Here is a 25,920-nt window from a genome sequence, read left to right on the forward strand (position 1 = left end):
GCAACTTATTGACTGAGGAACATATTAAAAGATTTAGATATTAGCTACAAAGTAATAAATTTCTTAATTCATAATGTATAAAAGGTTATTTTATATATTAATATTTATTTTAGTATTTTAGAGTTAGAATGATGAATTTTTTTTTAATTATATATTTTTATTTAATTATCTTTAGGGTGATAAGTTTTTTATCCTTTTATTCTATTCCAAAAATATTTTCAGTAAATATAACTTTCAACCTTTCAAATTCTATTTCTCATTCTCTCGGTATTATATATATATATATATATATATATATAATAAATGAAGATTACAAAATGGATTATGTAAATAGAAGAACTCAATTTCATATATTTAATCCTTGCCTGGTACGATTTCATAGTCTTAGAATTCAATCATTCTATTGAACCATCAGCTTTGTATTTTTTGGTCTAACACGAACAAATGGCGTCGGAGGAGTCTTATCGCAAGTTTTGTATGACCTCTTTGAGCAGAGGTTTGATGTTCAAACCATTTTCGAACTTAAAAGGACGTCAACTCCAAATAAATCACCTAACGATTTGGGCTTCTTTGGTTAAACTTCATTTATACCTCAACCTAAATTGAAGTGTTTCCTAATTCCAAACGTGACAAAATTTAAAACACGGAATAGGTCGGATCAACTTTGTGACAACCATATATCAAACATGTAAACAATTACTGTTTGTATATATATATATATATATAATGTAATTGTTGTTAGTAGATGGTCTCAGTCACGAACAATCAAAAAGTTCGGAAGACCCAAAATGAACAAGCCGACAGTGGAATCCAATGCAACTAACGACGGAAAGTTACGCTGGGATTTAGGGTTTATCTCAGCATTTACATTATCCATGGATTTATGGACTGACAACAGATGCTCCAACTCGGATCCTAAACGGATCCAGTAATAAACGGGCTGATCGTGACATAAATCCGATGAGTAGTCTGTTCTATTTAGATTCTATTTTGATCACACTATGATCCGACATCCGAGCTCTGTATTGGGCCTCAGCCCACACACTGACCTTCTAAGATTCAAATTCCATCCGTTCGCATCAATATGGATCCGGGTTCGCTAGAGGTCTCCTCGCCGCCTCCCCAACTCCTACCGTAATTAGGATCGAAATCAGACACCTTGTCCTGAGCCAGACCATGGCGACCAGCGACTCCTCCGACTCCCACGACCGAAGAAGCCGTCGCCGCCACCGCCACCGCGAAAGCAGAAGATTCGGAGGAGCCGCCGCCGCTAATCGCGGCTCCCCGAACGGCTTCGGAACTTCTCTGTCCCGCGGCGCCAATTCTAGGGTTTCGCCCGTTGAGCGTAGAGGCCGTCGCGGCTCGGAGAGCGAGAGTTCCGATTCTGATAGCCGCGAGAAGGTGCGGCGATCGACGACTGAGCGCCGACATCGACATCTTCGTGATGAAGAAGGGAAATCGAGGAATCACATATCCGATAGGAGGCGGCGCGATAGCGATGAGGAAGATGACCAGGGAAAGAAGGAAAGGAGGTTGAGCGGTAGCGGTAGTGAGGATGATGGCGAGGCGAGGAGGAAAAAGAGGCGGCGTGGTAGTGATGAGGACGCTGGGAAGGGGAAGGAGAAAAGAAGGCAACGGTCCGATGAGGAGGATAGCAAGCGAAAGAGAATGAGAGGCGACGACGAGTTGCGTGATAGAGATTCCCATCTCCACAGGGATAGGAGGGATAAGTTTGAGGAGAGCCCACCTCGGAGACGAGAAGCCCGTTCCAGTGGACGAAAGGGAGGCCGACGACACGAAGAATGGAGAAGAGACGGTGAAGAGCAATCGTCAGATGAGGAAGAAAGCCCTCGACAGCGAGAAAGGAATAACAGAAATAGTGATCGGCGCTCAGATGACCGACATAGGGATTATGATAGTGAAAACCATAGGGATAGGACTGCAGAAGAAGGCAAGGGCCGAGACCAAGAGATCAAGAAGGTGGAGAGTCAACCACCACCAGCACCTGCTTCAGATTCTAATATCGGAAGGACTGGTGGTATCTACATCCCTCCTCACAGGATGGCCCAAATGATGCGTGAAGTGCAGGATAAGAGCAGCGAGGCATACCAGCGATTGAGCTGGGATGCCCTGAGGAAGAGTATCAATGGGCTAGTGAATAAAGTAAATGCTACAAACATTAAGAACATAATTCCTGAGCTCTTCATGGAGAATTTGATTCGTGGACGGGGACTTTTCTGCCGTTCATGCATGAAGTCCCAAATGGCATCCCCTGGATTTACGGATGTCTTTGCTGCATTGGTTGCAGTTGTCAATACCAAGTTTCCTTTAATTGGCAGGCTTCTTGTTGTGAGAATTGTCTTGCAACTCAAGAGGGCTTATAAAAGGAATGACAAGGTAGGCATTTGGGTTTCTTATTATCTAGCTGCAGTTTCATTTTGTATTTTTTGCTCAAGTAAAAAATGTTAACCTCTGATATGTTGTCTGTGTTCTCTGTTTTTTAGCCTCAACTACTTGCTGCAACCAAATTTATAGCTCATTTAGTGAATCAACTAGTAGCGCATGAGGTTATTGCTTTAGAGCTTCTCACTGTGCTGTTGGAAAATCCTACAGATGACAGCGTAGAGGTAAAATGTTGTGATTAAGATATTGATGCGTCTACAATTGTTTTGGATTTTTCTTATATCTTTTCTTTATCCATGTGAAGGTTGCTGTTGGATTCGTGAAAGAATGTGGAGCATTACTTCAGGACATTTCACCCCAAGGCCTCCATGGTGAGCTAGTTTTTGTTTGCAAAGCATTTTCTACTTTGGATAATTTTTCATATTGGTTAATTTTAGGAATATTGCAAGGTCCTGGGCTCGAATCATTCTTTCGCCACTTGCCCTTTGCCAAAAAAAAAAAAAATTCCTGCAATTAGAGTATTAGATCACATTTGAGTTTTGTAATGTTCAAACCTAAATTTGTACTGTTGATACCAAATATTCTTTAATTTTTGCAGACTTCTAGCCTTTTGATTTGTTTGATGTACTTGAATGAGGCTTTAAATTCTGCCGGAAGAATATCATATTTACAATACATGTTTTGATGGATGATTGTTAGTATATTGAGGGCAACAAAGTGCTTGTGTTTACCATGTTATCTTTAAAGTTAAGTATTGTAGCACAGCTTTTTGGTAATCATAATCATAATATCAATTTCAATTCTTCCCAGTTAATTTGATCTTATAGGGCTTCTGCGCACATGGGTAATAGAAGGAATCCAAGGTATAACTAATATCAATATGTTGATTAAATATGTTTCGGTATTAAAAATAAAATTCATAAAAGTCTAAGTATATACATGAGCATAGCACCATTAAAAATGAATAAGAGACCATGAGCTATTAAGAATCAAGCAACGGAATGCAATAAAATAAAATATAATAACACATGACAATCAAGTATGCAGACACTATAACATACACGTCACTGTTTGTCACTGGCTATTGAACTTATCGTTCAATAAAAGCAAAATAGATATTAAGAAAACATAGAATACGAAACACTTCCACTTGTGAATTGTTAATCTCAGTAGGAGACAACAATGAGGGGAAACATCTTAGCTGGTATAGGCATAAGATAAGGAGCATAAACTGTGGTTAGGCAAGGTGAACCAATTAGCATTAGTATTGCAAAGAGAGGAGCAGAGGAACTGAGAAACTTCAAAATGCACTTAATTTAACAAAGGATCTATATTGTAGAACATACTGACGGGAGGAGATCCACGCAACGGATAGCGATCATAAATAGCTGCGATGATATTGTTTGTTGTTATATGTTTGTCAACATTGTTTTTCTAGTGATCACAATAACTGCAATGTTATGGTTTGTTGTTATTTGTTTTTCAGCATTGTTTTTCAAATTTCTGTGTTACAAAGAGAGCAATGAAGAAGCATTCCCAAATAAATGAAATATTTGGAAGTGACAATTCACAGACACCCTTTCTTCAGATAGTCCAACTTTGAGAAGATATCAAGATGTATAGTTGATGTATGTAGCTTCAGAAGTTTCAACGTCTCTTCTCTTTGTATGATGATAATTTGATGCTGTGAATAAATGCAAATTTTTGCCTTTGTATCTTTTTTTTTTTTAACCTTATTGCATAAGTGATTGTCATTACAGTACACATTCACATGTATTTTACATGCTTGATCATAAAATAGTAATCTAAGTGGCAATTTTAGGATATAAATAGGAATATACATTTTAGAGCAGCGTTTGGAATATCTCAACATGGACCATGGTTTCTGTGGTTTTGGGTTATCTGTGTATATCCCTTTTTGGTTCAACTTCTTGTGTTGTATTTTTACTAGTCACTTCAAGCCACATGCTAGTATTGTTAATTGCCTTTTTCAACAATTTCTTTAAGGAGTGTTTTTCTTTCATATTTTGACATGTTGATATTTTTATCTACAGGTATATTTGAACGTTTTCGTGGTATACTTCATGAGGGAGAAATAGATAAAAGGGTCCAATTTTTGATTGAAGGCCTTTTTGCGATACGAAAAGCCAAATTTCAGGTATGGTTTTATCAGTACAAGTGCTTTAATATGCATGTCTCACGTAAAAGATCCTAGGATATTCTGTAGGCTGAAAATTTTCCTTTGGTCTGACGATTCTCTATAGGGTTTTCCTGCTATTCGTCCAGAGCTGGACCTTGTTGAGCAAGAGGAGCAACTTACCCATGAGATATCCCTTGATGAGGAGATTGATCCAGAGACACATCTTGGTATTTATGTTTAATAAATTAGTTCATCTGTTTAGGTGTTCTTTCCTTGATGACTATTATAGATCTTTTTTTTTTTAATTGCAGATGTCTTTAAACCAAATTTGAATTTTCTTGACGATGAAAAGGCTTATGAGGACCTTAAAAAGAGGATTCTTGATGATGAGTCTTCTGAAGATGAAGAAGGCTCTGATGTGGTCTCTGATGATGAGGAGGAAGAAGAATCTGAGGAAGATGAAACAGAAGAAATGAAAATAAAAGATGAAACCGAGACAAATCTTGTCAACTTACGAAGAACCATATATCTTACAATCATGTCAAGTGTTGATTTTGAGGAGGCTGGACATAAGTTGTTAAAAATCAAACTTGAGCCTGGTCAGGAGGTAAGTTATGCTCTGTACAGGCTTTGTTTGCGATCTACTTTCCCTTTAGAAGGCATTATTGCTTCAATTGGTCTGTGTTGCTAATTCAATTTTATCCTATAGAAGCCTAATGTTGCTTATTCTGATCAAGTCCTGGGATACGATGATATTTGCTCCATATTAAGCGTAACCATATAGGTTGTAGAGCCTTTTATTAGATTTCTTTGTGGAGAATGATAACTACCAATAAGAATGTATCATAAGCTATATAATCTCATGGCCACAGGCACAAGAGATTTTTTTTTTTAAATGTGGAATTTTGAGAAGAAATTTTACAGAAATGGCAGTTGCTCAAAGGACAAAAAGAACATTCAGCTAATAATTTGAGTTAATGAATTGATCTATAATCATATAACATGATTTACTTTCTAATTGTGTTGCTTCTGTTGTCATGTTAGAGAAGCCATGGTTTAGAATACCGGTGGTGCATACTGACTCATATTAATTGGTCTGGCCAAGAATTGATAACAAACCATACAGCTTGATGTTGCTCGGTCTGCCACCTTTTGGTACAATAACAATATTGGTTTGCTCGATTGTTGAGATTGGTGTTGGTCAGGGATAACACCTTGGATAAGGATAAAATTATGTAGATTATTGCAAAAATTTAGAAGAGGTTATTTGATTTTTTTCCCGACTGTGACATGAATTTAAGGTCCATATCTTGTAAAGCATTTATCTATTTTTTAGACATTTTCCAGTCCTTGAATTCTTAACTTCTCTCAGTGTCCCATATGCTATGAAGTGATTGCGACTTGGGTTTTGGGTATCACTTCAATCAAGGCCTACAGGCTTTACTAATTCTTCCTTCGGAGTGCATTTTGTTTTTTTTATTTTTTTATTATAGGTCTAAATGCTTAAAGGCATGCCTCCACAATGCTATACATATTATTTGGTTAACTTTGTGTGCATTGCATAAGATTGAATTTGTTCTTTGTAAGAGAATAAATCGTGTTCGTCTGTGGAAGCATTTTTTCATTGCAAAAAATGTTAAAGGCCAAATGGTCGATCAATAGAACAAAAGCCTATTTCTTTTGAAAAATGATGTGTGATTTTATTTTGCACGATTATATTGTCCACAAAATTTAGCTCTTTTTCCTTCTGAACTTCAACATAAGTTGAAAGTTCCTCTCCAAGTTCTCTTCATTCTTTGGGTGGATCCCCACCCGAAGGAAGAATGTGGTCATGTTTACTTCAAAAATAAGACTGGGCACTAGGAAAATTGTATCTTAGAAAAATGTGGGAATGTTTTCTAAACCCCACCCGAACGAAGAATGTGAGAATGTTTTCTTAAAAAATGAGGCAAGTTTTCAAATCCAATATTCAATTGTACTTTTATTTCCTAGATTCTGAACTACTGAATACATGATTTAGAGAAAGAAAGTAAATTAATACGAGGAAATTTTATCAATGGGTATTAAAACTTGTATTCCCTTTGACAGGGGAAGGATATTATATAGATAAATCATTTGAATTATTATACTACTATTAAGATCATAACATACTTGTTAGTAACTATTATAAATTATAGTGCTTTTATTTTCATTCGCTGATAGACATGATCCACGTCCTAGTTCTCCATGTTTTTAGGTTTGGTTTTGTGTACACTTGTCTGCTACTGTTTGTTAGTTATGTAACTATATTGATTTGATACAACTTTTCCTAGTTCCCCTATTTATTTGTATTTGTTTAATTAAAATTTTGAATATGTGGTTGTGGAATCGTAATTGAAATTTTAGAAATCGACAGAACATTGTGCTCTTAATTGATTCATGCATATTTTTTTATGTACTAAATTTATAGATGTTACATACAGTGCATTTGGCTTCAGCGCCAACACCGCCAATGCTGGCCCTAAGCCCGAATGAAAAAGGTGGAGAGTCGTGTAGGTCACTGATAACCAACGTAAAACTATGGTAGATCTCATGAACATGGATCTTAACTAATTTCAATATAGAGCTAGGTCGTAATTTGGAAGTGATGTGAGATGCCTTCACCACTTAGTTGTTCTGAATTGCAAACAATGGGCTAGGAGGTCGCTCAGAAGTAGCCTATCACATTGGTGCTTAGATATTGTTTTGGATCAATGGAAGTAAAGAAGTTAGTGCAAGAATAGAGGGTTAGGTTAACTACTTGGAATATAAGAACACTTTCAGGGAAAATATTAAAATTGGTAGACACTATAATCAGAAGAAGAATAAAATATTATTTGCTTACAAGAGACTAAGTGAGTAGGGAAAAAATCTAGAGAGATTGATAGTATCGAATTTAAAATTTGATATACCGAAAAAGTTAAACACAAAAATGGTGTAGGAATTGTTGTTGATAAGGATCTTAAGAAAAATGTTGTAGATGTAAAAAGATTATGGGATAGAATTATAGTTCTAAAATTTGTGAAAGAATGTTTTGAATGTCATTAGTGCTTATTTCTCTTAAATTGGATTGGGTGATCAAACCAAAAGAAAATTTTGGGAAATTTTAGATGATATCATTCAAGGAATGCCTATAATCGAAAAACTTGTAATTGGAGGATATTTAAATGATAATGTAGGGAAAACATATGGTGAATATAAAGGGGTGCCTGAGGACTTTGGTTATGGGGAGAGAAATAAAGATGGTGGTATGATTTTAGATTTTGCAACTTTGTATGATCTTATAATTATAAATACTCACTTTAAGAAGAGAGATGTACATTTGATTATTTACAAGAGTTATAACAACCATAGTCATATAGACTTTTTTCTTACAAGAAAGTAGATAAAGTTATTCGTAAGAATTGTAAAGTTATACCTAGCGGAAGTTTCATGGATCAAGATAGGTTGATGGTATTAGATATTTATTGTAGAAAATAAAGAAGAAAAAGATAATAGAAAATTTTGCTAGGATTAGATGGTGGAATTTTAAAGATGATAATGGAAACACTTTTAAGGATAAGATGAAAAGAGAGGTGACTTGGAACTTAGATGAGGATAATATTAATATTATTTGAACTATGATGGCTAACAAGATTCGGGCTTAACGAAAGAGATTCTTAGTGAAATTAAAGATAGAGGTGTAACCTTAAAAGAGAGTTGGTGGTGATGCGAAGGAGTTTAAAAAATATTTTTCACTAAAAGATCATGTTTTAAACATTGGCAAAATTGTAAAAAAGAGAAAAAAATTAAAAGATATAAAGAATCTAAAAAAGAGGCTAAAAAAACAGTTAGTATGGTAAGATATAGAGCTTATGATAATTTTTATACTAGATTAGGTACAAAAGATAATGAAAGAGATATATATCAAATTGATAAAGTCAGAGAAAGAAAGCATAATGATTTAGATAATATTAGATGCATTAAAAATAAAGATCAAAGAATACTTGTTAGTGATAACGAGATTTAAGTAAAGATGAAAAAATTATTTTTATAAATTATTTAATAAATTTCCATATAGGACTTAGATCTAATGATAAATAATAGTGGTAGATTTAATAATCATATATTTGTTCATGAAATTAAAGCTAATGAAGTAAAAGACATACTAAAGAAGATAAAAATAACTAAGAGTGTAGGGCTTGATGGTATGTCGATTGAGATTTAGAGAAATTTAGGGAACAAGTGAGTAGCTTGGTTAACTAACTTACTTAATGGAGAAAAAAATTTTTAGCGTCGATTTACAAAAATAAAGGTGACATACAAAATTATTTAAATTATAGAGGAAATAAATGATATACTATAAAACTTTAGGAAAGAATCATCAAAAGTAGGATGACTTGAAACAAATCTCGTTGAAAATCAGTTTGGTTTTATGTCTGGAAGATCAATCATATAAGCTATTTATTTATTAAGACACTTAATGATAAAGTGTAGGAAGACAAAGAAAGAATAATTTTTATTAAGTGAAATTAATTATAAACTTGAGCTATGGAGGCAAGCCTTAGAAACTAAATGTTTTAGATTAAGTAGGACTAAAACTAAATATATAAAATATAATTTTAGTGATTCTAGAAATAGATAGGAGAATATAGTTAAATTGGATGAATGAGAAGTTCTTTTAAATAAAAGCTTTAGCTATGTTGGATAAATTATTTAACAAGATGGAGAGATCGATGAAAATATTGTTCATAGTTTAAAAATAGAATGATTAAAATGGCGAGGGGCGTCGGTAGTTTTGTGTGATTATCATATACCTTTGAGATTAAAAGAAAAATTTTATAAGACAGTTATGAGACCAACAATGCTTTATGGATGTAAATGATGGACAATGAAAAAATAACTTATACAAAGAGTTTGTGTTGCCGAGATGAGAATGTTGAGATGGTTATGTGGAGTTACTATGAAAGATAGAAAAATAAATACTTTTGTTCGTGAACAACTAGTAATCGCTTCGATAGAAGATGAGATAAAATCGTTTAAGATAGTATGAGTATGTGATTATAAGACCTTCGGATGCGGTAGTTAGAAGAGATGAAATGAGTAATTTTCGTGGTACAAAGGAGAGGTAGAGGAAGATTTAAAAAGATCTTAATAAAAATTATAAATAAAGACTTAAGTACTTTAAATTTCACTAAGCATATGACTGTTTACATATTTCAATGGCGGCAACAGATCCATTTGACTTGTTTCATTTTTCATCTGAACTGGTATTATAAATTGAAGCATGTTGCTAGACTTGCTATGGAAGCATCCAAATCATAGAACAATTACTCTTGCCTTTTCTTTTTTGTGAGAAATTTGTGTAGCTTTTATGGGAAAATTTTATGCTGAACTTTCTTTCGACTTAGATGGGACATGGTTATGTGATTGAGCAGACAACTTTAGTCTCATTTTGTTGTCATTTTTGCAATAACTGATATCATTCTTCATTTTCGTGTCTCCTTATTCTTTACTTTTGCTTCCTTTACTGGACAAATGATATAAGTTTAATTTAGTATTACTGTGTTCGTTGTTCATATAGAATACTGACCTATGTGATTTGAGCTTTTAGATAGCCTGCTTATTATATATCAACTGCATGTTACTCAATCTTGCTTGAGGATAAGTTTAGATAGCTTCATTGAACTGGTGATGAAGGCAATATGGAAAAGGTCTAAAATACTGGTTTGATATTGGTTTCAGCAAACTACCTGTAGCAGTTCTGGCAGGCATGCCAAAGAGATAATAAAAAAATAATCAAATAATGTTGAAACATGCATAGTACAATGGTATATCAGCATACTGATCTGTCTTGCACCACTCTTTATCCTGTGCTTCTTTTATCTTTGATGCAGAGTAATATATATTGGAGAAATTCTATTAACTGCCCCTTTGGATGCCTATATTTCACGAAAATCCTTGTGAAGTAACAAATGTCATACATGCTTCTTTAAGGTTAATGAACATCTACAAATGAAACTCCAATTGATAGATGTTTTATTTCTTTTGAAATTTAACTGTTATCAGTAAAAATCCAATTCTACACTGGGATCATACTGAAAAACGCCCTTAAATATCTTGAATCAAGATTTATCCTTGGATAAAAAAATTGGGCAAAACAAGTCTGACCTGCTATGGATCAGGACTTGTTTTGACCTGTGAGTGATAAAGATATTGGTAAGGCTTGTTCTGACCTTCATTGATAAAGATATTGGTCTATTGAATATCTGCCCATAGAAACTCATCATTGACATAGCAAGGTATAATGTGGAAAAAAAGAGAAGCAACATTAAGAGTGGGACCATTTTAAACATTAATCAAACCTCAGTTTAATGCTAGTTAAGTATATCCTTGTCGAGGGTTAATGATACGCAGGGTATATATGGAAGAATATGAGATGAAGATGGGCATCCTTTGAATTTATGAAGGGGCACCAAAATTTGGATTTTATGCTTCCTACTTTTTACTACTAAGTGGATTGAATGATGTACCACTATTACCTAACTATGGTATCAATGGATGTAGGAAAAAGTGTAACTATTTGGTCGTCTTTCATATCAGATGTTTTTTCATTATTTTTTAGCCATGTGTGTGTTACAGCTTTCTTCATTACATTTGTTTTCTTTCTTTACTTTTAGCATGTTTACTCCCATTGTAAGTGAATTTTCTTTCCTCGTGTATATACCTTTTTTGATATGCCAATTATTTTTCATATTGTGTTTTTAGATTCTCAAGTGGAAGTATTATGTCATCTTTGTTCAGCATGTGTTTTCCTTAAAGTAATGGAATTGTTGAACTTGTTCCCTGTCTCTTTGTTTGTTTGCAGATGGAATTGTGCATAATGTTGCTAGAATGCTGCAGTCAAGAGAGAACATATCTACGATATTATGGTCTTCTTGGGCAGCGGTTTTGCATGATTAATAAAGTTCACCAAGAAAATTTTGAGAAATGCTTTGTGCAGCAATATTCCATGATACATCGCCTTGAAACTAATAAGCTGCGCAATGTGGCAAAATTCTTTGCTCATTTACTTGGAACAGATGCACTTCCATGGCATGTACTTGCTTATATACGCTTGACCGAGGAGGACACAACATCATCTTCTCGAATCTTCATTAAGATTCTCTTTCAGGTATGTACAAGTTGTTCTTAGATTACCTTTTTTTTTCTCCATCGACTGATGATGTTGATAATAACTTTGAATGCAGGAGTTATCAGAACACTTGGGAATTCGTTTACTCAATGAACGTCTCAATGATCCTACCATGCATGATTCATTTGATTCTATATTTCCCAAGGATAACCCGAAAAATACTAGATTTTCCATCAATTTCTTCACGTCAATTGGGCTGGGTGGTATCACTGAAAACCTGAGAGAACACCTGAAAAATATGCCAAGGCTAATCATGCAACAACAAAAACCAGTTACTGATTCTGAAGATGAATCTGGAAGTTCAAGCAGCTCAAGTTCCGACTCTGATTCGGGTTCAGAATCTGAGTCAGAATCGAGCTCAGATGAAGGCGAAAGGGGCAGGAGGCACTCCAGGAAACACAAGAGGAATTGAAATACCTGGTGAAGTAACTAAGTCTCTTATGCATTCTCTTTTACTTTCTGATGTGTAACTGCTTCTATGGTAACCAGATATTGTTTTTCATGTGCTAATAACAACAGCCTTAATATTCCCTTTTTTAGCAAGAAAAGCTCTAGTTTTTTGTGTGTTAGTTGTTACTATATGTTCCATTTGTTATGGTTAAGATTTGGCTTTCTAGTAGGAATATGATTAAATGTATCCATTAGCTTCGAGTAGAGTAGCATCTTCATATTGCTAGAGAATTAGTTATTCATAATAAAGATATCTAAATAGTTGTCTATAAGTAATAGTTTCTTTCACTTATGATTCATTAGGAACCCAAAAGCCTTTGATGCTTTTGTTTGAAAGGCTTGTTATTTTCTTAATATGAGGTAAAAAATAGTGATGGTATTACCTGAAAATATTGTTGAGACAATCCAATCAGCTTTTTGATGCTAAAAAAGTGACAAGCTTAATTTTGAGATGACTCCCTACATAGAGTTATTAGTGACACCCCTCGTGAAAAAAATTATATGGTCCAAGTGCTTATGGATTTTCATTATTCCAGTAATTAGAGTTAGTACATGGAATGCCACAATGTGGTAGTGATTCATCTTAGAAAATAAAATAAAGGTTGTTCACATGATAATCTTATTCTTTTGGTTGCACACTTGTTGTCTAGCTAATCTGGCACAAAAATTATTGGATATGCAATATAGATCCAGTTTTTCTTGGAGGTTTAATCAAACAAAATACTGTTAGTTGCTAAATCCGGCACAAAAATTATTGGATATGCAATGAAGATCCAGTTTTTCTTGGGGGTTTAATTAAACAAAATACTGTTAGTTGCTGAATTGTTTTTGATACATTCCTTGAGATGATATTGAAATGCTTCCAACCTAATGTTGCATGGTACATATATATTGCATCACACACACAGCACACACGAGTTCCACAGGGGTTATCATGTAGGATGGGGAAAAGAAGAGGGATTTGAACTCAACCCTTTGCAAGGGATCCCAATGGTCCAACCATCCAAGCTGGTGGACACTGGCATGTGGGGATCTTTCAATTCATCAAGAATGAAATATAAGTGAGGTTTCTCCTGTCAAGGTTAGGGCATATACATAAGATTATGTCATAAGTATGTCCTGTTTCAATGCTTGATGCAGGAATAATTGATGAGCAATTAATATTTATTATCATTTAAATGTAATTGTTCACTGTCATCTTCGTGTAATTAAAGAAAGTTTCATTTATTTGGTTATTGGCATTGGTGATCAGATTCAGTGCAGTTCTTCCTACTAACAGCCCTTGAATAGCAGTAATCATTATAGGCTTTTGACATTACATTTTTCAGGATCATCTGTACTTCTATTAATTGCTTGAAATGTGAAATTGAGAAAGTATAGATATGCATCCCTAAGTTTTCTGATTTCACTTTTACTCCATCAGGCATTTATAAATAGGGGCGAACATCTTGAGGGAAGCTTATGCCTCGTAGTGAAGTGCTGAAGAACTTTTCATGGCTAGTTCGAAAAATATTTTACAGAATGCAGATAAGGCTGCTATCGTCTGCTTTTGTACCTTGACAATCAGAATTTGAAGTCTTTCCTTAGCCATCTGACAGCATTTCTTCATGAAGTCATATCCCTGACATTTAATTCGGGATGCTTGCAACATCAGAGTATCGCCATACATTTTTATTGTAAGTCTTAACCTTGGCGATTTCTTTTCCATCCACGTGGTTATTCCTTGTTTATGGTTAGGCGGCGGAGTGGAATACCTCTTTTGAACTGATGCATCGTGTGAAGTCGTCAACCCTTTCATGTCAGAATAGTCTTTTGTACTGTAAATCTTATTAGTTTTCCTGTAGATCCAACGGGATGGATGTAAGGAGTATCCAAGCTATTTGTTTGTGCTGAGAACGGATGTCTTGGACATGATATTTTCTAGGTCAAGGGAGAACGGATGTTTGACAACTTTCGATGCCTATGTTGATCGGTAGAACTAGTTTTGACACCAAAAACACATGGAAAATTCTGCAGGAAGGTGAGTGATTTTTGTTTTTTCAAAAAATAAAAAGCTTTAATTACTGTTTGCCAAATTATAGATATCATCTTATAGATATCATAAATATCATCCTTTGTCTTTTTTTTATCGTGAATGATTGAAGGTTTAGTATCAGCCATTGTTTTTTTATTCAAAGCTTACTCCTGTAGGCACCTATCACTTTTTGTATGTGTTTCAGCTCTTTATTGTATGTAACCTTTTGTATGTGTTTTAACTTTTGAGGTCTTTATTCTATTTCCTTTCAAATGATAAAATCTTTGATGGATTTTTTTTTCAGGATCATTCAGCAAATTTCAAGAAATCATATTCTTTTTCATCTTTACAACATAAGTTATATCTTTCAAAGTATACATTGCATCATCAACCGTTTTGATCTTTATTTTACCGACACCCATGACATGACTCCTATTGTAGAGTCATTACCTGACTCCTATTGTAGAGTCATTACCTAGACTCAACGTATTCAGTGAATAAAAATAATTATTTTAAGAGTAAATATAAGTAACACAAGTAAAATTCAAAAACTAACTCTTTTTGAAAGATGCATTGTTACCTTTGGAGATTGTGAGGATATCTCCATCACAAGAGAATACTCACCGATCTTTTCTTTTTATTTTTTTCTCAAAATAATTCTATCTAATATATTTGTACTCTTTATTCTTTAGCATTGAACATTATCCAAAGACCTAACTCTTAATCTCAATCTACCACATTGAGATATACTCCTATCAGAAAATCATCCTCATTGATCTCCATCCTGAACAGCTAATACCTCACCATTCATATGCCCATATGTATTCTTTTTCTTACTAGCATGAGACACTAAGGCTACTTCAACTTATTCCAAAGTTATTATATCCTTCTTACATAGTATAATCTTTATAAAGTTGTTATAGGAGTCAACGAGCAATATAAGAATTAACAGTATCTTATCTTCTTTATCAATCTTCACATCAACTTTCTTCGGTTGATCTAATATTCCTTTGAATATGTTTAAATGCTTTATAAGTCTCCACTTTTCTCTATCCTTTGTCTATATAACTTTTGCTAAAATATAATTTGTTAGTTAACCTTTTAGCCAGATAAAATCTTTCTTATTTATTCGAAATAATCGTAGTGGAGTTATCATTAATAATATGCATAAATGAATAGTGCTCATGTACTTTACCACAAGCACCTCTCAATCGCTCTCATAAATGAATAGTGCTAATATGCATAATATGCATATCCTTTGTCTCTTCAATATTCTTGCTAAGTCATATTGAACAAGAAAATCTTAAGATAAAACTATTTTTTATTAAATTTCTCCATAGTAAAACAAAAAGAAATAAACGATGATATCCTTATTAAATATCTAGTTATCGGATCTTTTAGGCTTTACCACTTTATTGGGAAGAGAGAGGAATTTAAAAAAAAAAACATCTAATACCAAAAAAAATTAACACAAGATTAATATGGTTCAGTAAATCTATAAAAAATATATATATATAATATAAAATATCAATTACAAGACCCTTGAATTATCCTCACTCAAACATTCTTTTTTCTCAACCCTCTTTAAAAACCCTAAAGATCATTCTGAACAATCGAAGTATCTTGATTTTCCTCTCACCAAAACCTTAATATACAAACCCTAATTCGCAAAAAATTTCAATTTAATAAGGACTCTTCCAACTAATTTGAATATAATTAAAACTCTTAAAAACACTCACTAATCCTAAAATAAATTTTTATTTGCATGTCCTCTGCATCTGCTTCTCTAAATGAATCTTACTGCTGTTCCGCGTCGCTGTTCTTATGTGCAACAAGTGTATCCTTCTTTATAGCATTAAACACAATCCTATGACGAATCTTTTCAAGCTGCAAAAGATCTGATTTAGATATCACAATACTTTGTGGAAGCAGCAAGTGGGAATTTTGTTGCCCTCTTCCTTCGATCAGGGATGGTTACTAAGGAGCTGTCATAGTAAGGATCCCCACTACCTCGCGACCCGCCGTAGAGCTGGAACATGGTATTACAGCATCAGTCTCTTTTTTCCCTCAATTGAGATCTGCTGCATTTGGTATCAGTCTCGTGATTCTACACAAGATTAATGAAGTTACCAGCAGAAGCTGTCCTCATTAGAGGTTAGTTTCTGACTCACCGTCACTTCCATCATGCATGCTTTGTCGACGACGAGGACGGTGACTCAACTGTCCAACGGTAGCAGTTCCATGGTGGATCGAAGCAGCAGCATCCGCAAGTACGTCTTCTTCAAGCGAGCCTGCCGAGTTCTCCCTCGCAATGCAATTCCACGAAGGGATTCTCCTCGAGGCACCGAGCCGGACAGAATCCGTGTGACCTTGGGATGCAGATGCCCTTTCAGCATATCTCTCGAGCCTGCGTTTATGGTCAAGAAGAAGGATGCACTCATCGAGTGCAAGTTCAATGGCACAATTTGCCTTCATAGCAGGAAGCTTCTCCCATGTGCATCTTCTGCCTTGGTTAGCAGCCATTTGGAGCTCCAAGCAAGATGGGTTTTGTACAATTTTTAAATACTGATAATGGAAATCAACAAAGATTTTGTGTCAACTTTTCCAAACCAGCGTAAGAAACATGACAAAGTCACAAAGGAATAAGAGCTAAAATTTTACCTGAGAAAGGGCCGCTGGCATAACGACGGTAACGTCACCTTCCCAATCCTGAGCAAACAATTTGGCTATGCCACCCAACGGAAAACCAAGTTCGAGAAATTGATTGCATCGATGTTTAAGCTCCATTTCAGCAAGCCGAGCGAGCTACGCAGGGAATAATCATATGAGGTTGATGAATGAAATGCAAAGGATTTCTGTCCAGAAATTTGTACAAGGAAATCATGTATCCATTGCTTGCGAAAGAGTAATCATGCAGTGGTGTCTGATAACAATCAAGATCTCTCGTGATAACAACAACCGCAACAACAATCAAGATCTCTGAAAAATTCTCCCGTATAAATATGGAGTATTGTGTATTGTTTTGATCAATACAATCTTCTTCTTTCTATTTCATTTCTATCATGGTATCAGAGCCTTCGCCGTGAAGGACCATCACGCCACGCCCTTCCTCGCCTCTTCTTGCAGAAGCCGACGCAGCCTCGCAACTGCAGCAGTTGCAGTAGCAGTGATCTGCTCTTCTCCCAAGCTGCTGTCTTCTACTTCTTCTTAACCTCGATAAGCAGCATCCGGAACCATTTCCAAGTTCCCAACTGCAGTTGTAACAACTGCAAATTTTTCCATCTAATCGCTGCAAAAAAAAAATTTCTTTCACCTAATCGCTATAGATTTCTCACTCATCGTTGTAGCTTCCTTGCCCATCGCTTCAACCTCCTCTGCAGTGCATCGCTGCAGCCTCCTCTACAGTGCATCGCTGTAGCCTCCTCGCTGCAATTCATCGTTGCAGTTCATCATTGTAGTTCATCATTGCAGTCTCCTCTACAGCGCATCGATCTGTTTTTCTTCTCCTCTCTCCCTCCTATAACTTTACATCTTCTGTAGAAATCACTTAAACCACCATAAAATATTTGGGATGTCTTCATTTTACTCTTCCGATATTTCTGTCCCTATTTCTGTAGGGACTTTGAGCACTTCTCAAAGTCTTATCACCATCAATGCTGCAGCACTCATTCCCTTCAAATTATCCAAAGGTGGCAACTTGGCGGGCACAACTTTCTAATCTTCTATTTGGTTATGATCTCCTAGGTTATGTTGATGGCTCTCTCCAGCGTCCACCTGAAATGGTCAACATCCCAGGCGAACCTAGTCCAGTGCCAAATCCAGCCCACAAACTATGGTTACGCCAGGATCGTCTCATCCTTCAAGCTATTCAAGCCTCGGTTACTGGATCCCTCGTCCCACTCATTTTTTCATATGACACTACTACCGAAGCTTGGTGCAAGTTGCAAATCACCCTAGCCAATCGTTCCCGCACTCGCATGCTTAGTCTCCTATCTAATCTCATGACGATAAAACAAGAAGGAAGTACTGTTGCTGATTATCTACATAACATAAGGATTATCATCGATAACTTGGCCTTGATAGGTCATTCCCTTAGTGATGAAGAAGTTACTGTCCATATCCTCAATGGCCTAGGAGACGAGTACAAGGAATTGGCAGCAGCAATACATGCACGTGATTCACTAGTATCATTTGAAGAACTCTATGATAAGTTAACTGACTATGAGATATATCTCAAGCAAGAGGACAAGTTGCCGGGACCATCCATCATAGCTCAAGTCAGTCAAAAATCTAAAAAGAAAAGCAACCGGTACAACAAATCTATCAACAAAGGTTTGGCCAGCATGCCTGCACTTGTGGGCTCTAAACAAACCTCCCCTCCTCAACATTTCAATTACAACCATCAAGGTGGCTACTTCAATAATCCACAATCTTGGTGTCCTGATCATACAAATCAACAAAGAGTTGTCTGCCAACTATGTGACAAAGTTGGCCACTCTGCACTGTAGAACTCGACCCAGACTTCCTCCTCCGTCGTATTGGCCTCGTGCAAATCTTACAACTACTCCGACTACTGATCATTAAAATTGGATTGTGGACTCTAGCGCATCTCATCACATCATCTCTGATTTACAAAACTTGCCTATCCACAACGACTATGGCGGAAACGAAGACATCATCATCGGTGACGGTAACGGACTCCCCATTACTCATACTGGTTCTATAATGCTTAATTCACATAGCACTTCATTTACACTAAATAATGTTTTGTGTGCACCCCACATCAAACGAAACCTCATTTTTGTTTCTCAATTCTGCAAACAGAATCTTGGTCATCCCTCAACTTTTATTCAGCAAAAATTACTTTCCCGTTATTCTCTTCCTACACTTACAACCAATAACATCATAACTCATTGTGATGCTTGTTTAAGTAATAAGAGTAATAGACTTCCCTTTGGAAAATCCTCCATATCTTGCTCTAAACCCCTTGAGGTTATTTACACTGATGTTTGGGGCCCCACTCTAATCACTTCCTTTGACAAATTCAGATTTAATGTTATTTTCGTTGACTATTTCACCAAGTACACATGGTTATACCCTCTTCACCATAAATCTGAAGTTTCCACAGTCTTTACTAACTTTCGAAGATTGGTCGAGAACTTTTTTTCAGTCTAAAATTAAAACTGTTTACTCCGATGGTGACGGTGAATATCAAGCCCTCACATCCTACCTATCTGCTTGTGGTATACAACACCTCAAGTCACCTCCACACACTCCTCAACTTGTCGGTTCTACTGAACGCAAACATCGATATGTAGTTGAAACTGGTCTCACACTTCTACACCAAGCCTCTATACCACCAACTTTTTGGATTGACCATTTCAAGCTGTCGTCTACCTCATTAATCATATGCTCACTCCTGAGTACGAGTCACCATTTGAAAAATTATTTCACAAATCTCCAAACCTTCAAAAACTCAAAGTGTTTGGATGTTTATGTTATTCATGGCTCTGTCCCTATGCCTCACATAAGTTAACATCAAAATCTAAACCTTGTGTTTTCATTGGATACTCCCTTGACCATAATGCTTTTCGATGCTATGAACCCCAATCTCGAAAATCTTTACGTCTCGTCATGTTATTTTTATAGAGACTACCTTTCCGTTTCACAACCCTGAGTCTCCTGCTGTGTGACCTACTCTATCACATATACATCACTGGAGTACTCCATCAATCCCGTCAATTGAGTCTCCCATAATATCATCCAGTTCTTCTCCTCCTCAGGATCCACATTCTCTCCTCCCGATGCAAACATATCCTCACCCCCTCCATTGTGCCTCTTCCTTCTTCACACGGTTCCCCTACGACTGACGGTATTCCCTCAGAATCACATTTACTACCTTTATCCTCTTTTGGGACTAATGACACTGAAGTCTCTTAGCCTACCCTAATTTGTGCCCCTCCACCGTCCATACCTACAACACCCTCTATAGCCCCTGGACATTCAATGATAACACGCTCTAAAAGTGGTGTCTTTAAACCACGACAAATACTTGACCTACATACTATCACAACATCCTCGTCAGAGACCATTGAACCTACCACAATTACTCAAGCCCAAAAATCTCCATACTGGCATAAAGCCATGTGTGAAGAATATGATGCACTCCTCCATAATTCTATATGGACCCTTGTACCCTCTCATCCCATACAAAATATCATCGGGTGTAAGTTGGTCTTTCGAATTAAGTGGAACCCAGATGAATCTGTAGCCAGATATAAAGCACGTCTAGTGGCCAAAGGGTTTATCAACGACCTGGTGTTGACTTTACAGAGACATTCAGCCCTGTTGTTAAACCCACAACAATTCGACTTATTCTGAGTTTGGCCATCTCAAAAGGCTGGCATTTATGTCAACTCGACGTTAACAATGCATTTCTACAAGGGACCCTAACTGACGAAGTCTTCATGCAACAGCCTCCTGGCTTCATCCACCCTCAATATCCAAAGCATGTTTGTAAACTACAAAAAAGCTATTTATGGACTTCGTTAGGTTCCAAGAGTTTGGTACACTGAACTTGGCTCGTTTTTGGCATCAATTGGCTTCATCAACTCTAAGTCTGATACTTCCTTATTTCTTCGTTACTAAAGTAGCAATATATTATATCTTCTGGTATATGTGGATGATATTATTGTCATAGGCAATAATCCTATGGAAATCAAGGAATTCCTTAAGCATTTAGTAGATCGATTCTCCTTTAAAGATCTTGGAACCTTGAGCTATTTTTTGGGAGTGGAAGCAACATACACATCTTCCAGGCTCTTCCTCTCACAATGAAAGTATATTCAAGATTTATTATCTAAAACGAATATGCAATATGCGAAGGCAGTTACAACACCTTTGTCTACTAACGAGTCGCTCAAACTATGTGATAGAAGCCCTACTACAGACCCAACTCAATATCGTCAAGTCCTTGGCTCCTTACAGTATTTATCTCTCACCCGTCCGGATATCTCATTTGTGGTCAATAAATTATCTCAATTCATACATCGACCATCTACTATGCATTGGTCTGCAATCAAACGAATATTGTGATATCTTCACGGGACTATCAATCATGGCCTCTTTTTTCACAAACAATCTCCCCTTATCTCCATGCCTTTGCTGATGCTGATTGGGTAGGAAATTTTGATGACAGAACATCCATATCAGAGTATATTCTTTTCCTTAGACCTAATCCAATCAGTTGGAGTTCCAAGAAGTAAAAAACAGTTGCACGTTCTACAACTGAAGCTGAATACCGTGTCATTGCCACCGCAGCTGCAGAACTCAATTGGGTCATGAATCTCCTCAATGAACTTGGCATCAACATCAACTCTACTCCTACAATATATTATGACAATGTCGGAGCCACTTATCTATGTGCCAATCCAGTATTCCACTCACGCATTAAACACATCGCCATCGACTTTCACTTTGTGCAAGAACAAGTTATCAAACATCAACTACATGTTTCTCACGTACATACAGTTGATCAACTAGCGGACTCTCTCACGAAGCCTCTCACCCGTAAATTGCTTTTATCACATCGGTCCAAGATCGGCGTTCTTGACAGAAGCACCGTCTTGCGGGGGCATGATAATAATCAAGATCTCTCGTGATAACAACCGCAACAACAGTCAAGATCTCCCATGATAATAACCTCAACAACAGTCAAGATCTCCCTAACTATATGATAAGATATCATAAATCTGTTAAGGAAAGAAAATTCTCCCTTCGTATAAATATAGAGTATTGTGTATTATTTTAATATATATATATATATATATATATATATATATATATATATATATATATATATATATATATATATATATATATATATAATATGACGTTGGTGATCTAGTGGAAAAGTACAGTTATAAGATAGACAAAAGAAAGAAAAAGCATAGACAATGATGGCTCCAGATAGATGGGTTAAATACCTTGGCTGCAAAGTTTCCGCCATATACTCTGACAATTTCTTTTAGCCTCAACAATGGGGCTATGTGAGGATTGGCTTGACTGACGATGAAATGATTAACGTTGAATAATTCCTGAAGCTGAATCATGGGCAAATCACTCTCCAAGCTTCCATCTCTCCAGCGACGAGCTGAAGCTTCAGGCTTGTCCTCAGAGCTCAGCGAGAAGGGTGCGTATGATTTCTCCAAATCTATCCTTTGCCATCAGCTCCTGCGCCTCGAAGAGGCCAGGAAATGCACAGGAAGCAGTAACAGCACTCCATATCACAACACGAGGAGACGTCAAATAGTTAAGACACCGCGGTGGCTCATGCTTTATGGCAGAGCAAACTGTGAGACAAAAGGACCAATACAATTGCTGCTTAAGGTAATCACTATTGTCTGTGATGAAGGTTGTGTTAGCCTTGTAGCTCAGGACAGTAATTGGGTAATTGACTTTGGTGCTTCATTTCATATCACTTCTCATGGTGATTTCTTTAGATCTTACACTGCTGGTGATTTTGGTAATGTCAGAATGGGAAACAACGGTACATCTAAGATTGTGGGTATTGGAGATATTTGCTTGGAGACCAATATTTGGAGCAAATTGATACTCAAAGATGTAAGGCATGTTCCAGATATTCGTCTTAACTTGATATCTACAGGTAGACTTGATGATGAGGGCTTTGCATATTATTTTGGTGAAAGTAAATGGAAACTCACTAAGGGTTCTGTAATTGTGGCAAAAGGAAAGAAGATTAACTCTTTTTATGTCATGGAAGCTAAGCTATACAAAGGAGAGATTAATGCAATTCGAAAAGGTGAAAGTATAGATCTTTGGCATAAGAAGAGGCTTAGATATATCAATGAGAAAGGACTTCAAACTCTTGCTAGAAAGCAGTTCTTACCAGAGTTGCAAGGTACATCTCTTAAATCTTGTGATCATTGCTTAGCTGAAAAAACACATAGAGTTGCATTTCAGACATATCCATCATCTAGAAGATCAGATGTTATTGATTTAGTTCATACTGATGTTTGTACTATGTAAACTAGAACTCTTGGAGGTGCTCTTTATTTTGTTACTTTTATTGATGACCATTCTAGAAAAGTGTGGGCTTTTGCTTTGAAATCTAAAGACCAGGTACTCGATGCTTTCAAGGAGTTTCATGTCAGTGTTGAAAGAGAAACTGGCAGAAAACTAAAGTGTATTCGATCAGATAATGGTGGCGAGTACAGGGGTCCCTTTGAGAATTATTGCAGGTTTCATGGTATATGAACAGAACCATTGAAGAAAGGATTAGGTGTATACTTTCTCACGCCAAGTTACCGAAGTCATTTTGGGGGGAGGCTATGAGAACTACAATTGACCTGATAAATCTTTCTCCATCAGTTCCTTTGCAAGGTGATGTTCCAGAGAGAGTATGGAGAGGAAAAGATATATCTTATAATCATTTGAGAGTCTTTGGGTGTAAAGCATTTGTTCATATTCCCAAAGATGAAAGGTCCAAGCTTGATAATAAGGCAAAAGCATGTATCTTCTTGGGATATGGTCATGAAGAGTTTGGGTACAGATTATGGGATCCAGTGAACAAGAAGATTATTAGAAGCAGAGATGTTGTGTTTCTTGAGGACCAATTGTTTGATGATGGTGATAATATTGAGAAGCCAGAAACCTCTGTTTATATTCCTTGGAGTTTGGGTCCAGTTCGTTCACCTATAGTTCATGATGATCATGGGGGAGATGAACAAGAAGATTATGGTGAGAATACTAGTGATGATACACCTATAGTTGATGATGCTGAACCAACTGAACCAACACCTCCACCACCAGTTGAGATTCCATTGAGAAGATCCACTAGAGAGCGATAACCCTCTACTAGATATCCTCCACATGAGTATGTTATGCTTACTGACGGGGGAGAGCTAGAAACTTACCAAGAAGCTATTCTACATGAGAATAAGAATGAGTGTGTTAAAGCCATGCAAGAAGAGATGAGATCCTTGCTTGAGAATCACACCTATGACTTGGTAAAGTTGCCTAAAGAGAAGAAAGCTCTCAAGAATAAGTGAGTTTATAAATTGAAGATTGAAAATAATAGCTCACAACAGAGATACAAGGCACGACTAGTTGTGAAAGGATTCAGTCAGAAGAAAGGTATTGACTTTGAAGAAATATTTTCTCCGGTTGTGAAAATGTCCTCTATCCAAGTTGTTCTTGGTTTGGCTGCCCGCTTGAATTTGGAAGTTGAGCAACTTGATGGCAAAACAGTATTTCTTCATGGTGACTTAGAAGAAAAAATTTACATGGAGCAACCAGAAGGTTTCAAAGTCAAGGGAAAAGAAAATCTGGTATATAAGCTTAAGAAAAGCTTATATGGACTCAAACAGGCACCTAGACAATGGTATAAGAAGTTTGATTCCTTTATGATGAGCCAAGGGTATGATAGAACCACATCTGATCATTGTGTGTTTATGAAGAAATTTTCAGATGATGATTTTATTATTTTACTGCTATATGTTGATGATATGCTGATTGTTGGCCATGATGTTGGAAAAATTGGAAAGCTTAAAAGAGAGCTAAGTAAGTCTTTTGCCATGAAAGACTTGGGATCGGTGAAACAAATACTTAGCATAAAGATTCTTCGTGATAAGAAGAAAATGAAGATTTGGCTATCTCAGGAGACTTATTACGTAAGATTTATTACAATAAAGATCAATAAGGCACTTTCATTATGGTAAAAATCAATAATCCATAAATCGCAAGATTCATCATGCATAATTTCAAATTATAAAACCATTAAATATTATTTCAAATCAATATGCTCAAGTTTTTGTATGAAAACATACATCATATTTAAAACCGAAAATGTAACATTTCATCATGATAAAAATCGATAATCCATAAATTTCTTAAAAATCGTCATGCATAATTTTGAAATTTATTAAGCATGATCATTATGCATGATATTAAAACATAGTTTCAAAATGTTTAATATTTTTATTACATAATTTCATCATTATGCATCATCATATTTTTAAAAACATGTATCATTATGCATCATCGTTTCATTTATGCCAAATAAAAACATGTATCATGTTTAAAACCGAAAGCGTAAGATTTATTACAACAAAGATCAATAAGGCACTTTCATTATGGTAAAAATCAATAATCCATAAATCGCAAGATTCATCATGCATAATTTCAAATTATAAAACCATTAAATATTATTTCAAATCAATATGCTCAAGTTTTTGTATGAAAACATACATCATATTTAAAACCAAAAATGTAACATTTCATCATGATAAAAATCGATAATCCATAAATTTCTTAAAAATCGTCATGCATAATTTTGAAATTTATTAAGCATGATCATTATGCATGATATTAAAATATAGTTTCAAAATGTTTAATATTTTTATTACATAATTTCATCATTATGCATTATCATATTTTTAAAAACATGTATCATTATGCATCATCATTTCATTTATGCCAAATAAAAACATGTATCATGTTTAAAACCGAAAGCGTAAGATTTATTACAACAAAGATCAATAAGGCACTTTCATTATGGTAAAAATCAATAATCCATAAATCGCAAGATTCATCATGCATAATTTCAAATTATAAAACCATTAAATATTATTTCAAATCAATATGCTCAAGTTTTTGTATGAAAACATACATCATATTTAAAACCGAAAATGTAACATTTCA

General features: G+C 35.7%; 1 protein-coding gene and 1 pseudogene across 1 annotated transcript; one reads left to right on the plus strand and one right to left on the minus strand.

The window, feature by feature from the left end:
• Positions 1-1,097: 1,097 nt before the first annotated feature.
• LOC135678051 (uncharacterized) lies at positions 1,098-14,135 on the plus strand. Its single transcript, XM_065190363.1, has 9 exons — positions 1,098-2,397; positions 2,505-2,627; positions 2,708-2,774; positions 4,458-4,561; positions 4,668-4,770; positions 4,855-5,150; positions 11,409-11,714; positions 11,791-12,155; positions 13,609-14,135. Exons 1-8 carry the CDS (start codon positions 1,177-1,179, stop codon positions 12,145-12,147), a joined length of 2,577 nt encoding a protein of 858 aa, XP_065046435.1. The 5' UTR covers positions 1,098-1,176; the 3' UTR covers positions 12,148-12,155; positions 13,609-14,135.
• A 1,861-nt stretch (positions 14,136-15,996) lies between these two features.
• LOC135679565 (triacylglycerol lipase SDP1-like) lies at positions 15,997-23,125 on the minus strand (annotated as a pseudogene).
• Positions 23,126-25,920: the final 2,795 nt, after the last annotated feature.

Source organism: Musa acuminata, chromosome BXJ1-1, assembly GCF_036884655.1.
Source record: "Musa acuminata AAA Group cultivar baxijiao chromosome BXJ1-1, Cavendish_Baxijiao_AAA, whole genome shotgun sequence".
In the NCBI taxonomy this organism is placed as follows: domain Eukaryota; kingdom Viridiplantae; phylum Streptophyta; class Magnoliopsida; order Zingiberales; family Musaceae; genus Musa; species Musa acuminata.

Bases quoted from the DNA above. Each gene is read 5' to 3' on its own strand.
- LOC135678051 (XM_065190363.1), top strand. From the start codon at position 1,177: ATGGCGACCAGCGACTCCTCCGACTCCCACGACCGAAGAAGCCGTCGC. The intron at 2,398-2,504 runs GTAGGCATTTGG...TCTGTTTTTTAG, and splicing joins CTTATAAAAGGAATGACAAG to CCTCAACTACTTGCTGCAAC. The intron at 5,151-11,408 runs GTAAGTTATGCT...GTTTGTTTGCAG, and splicing joins AACTTGAGCCTGGTCAGGAG to ATGGAATTGTGCATAATGTT.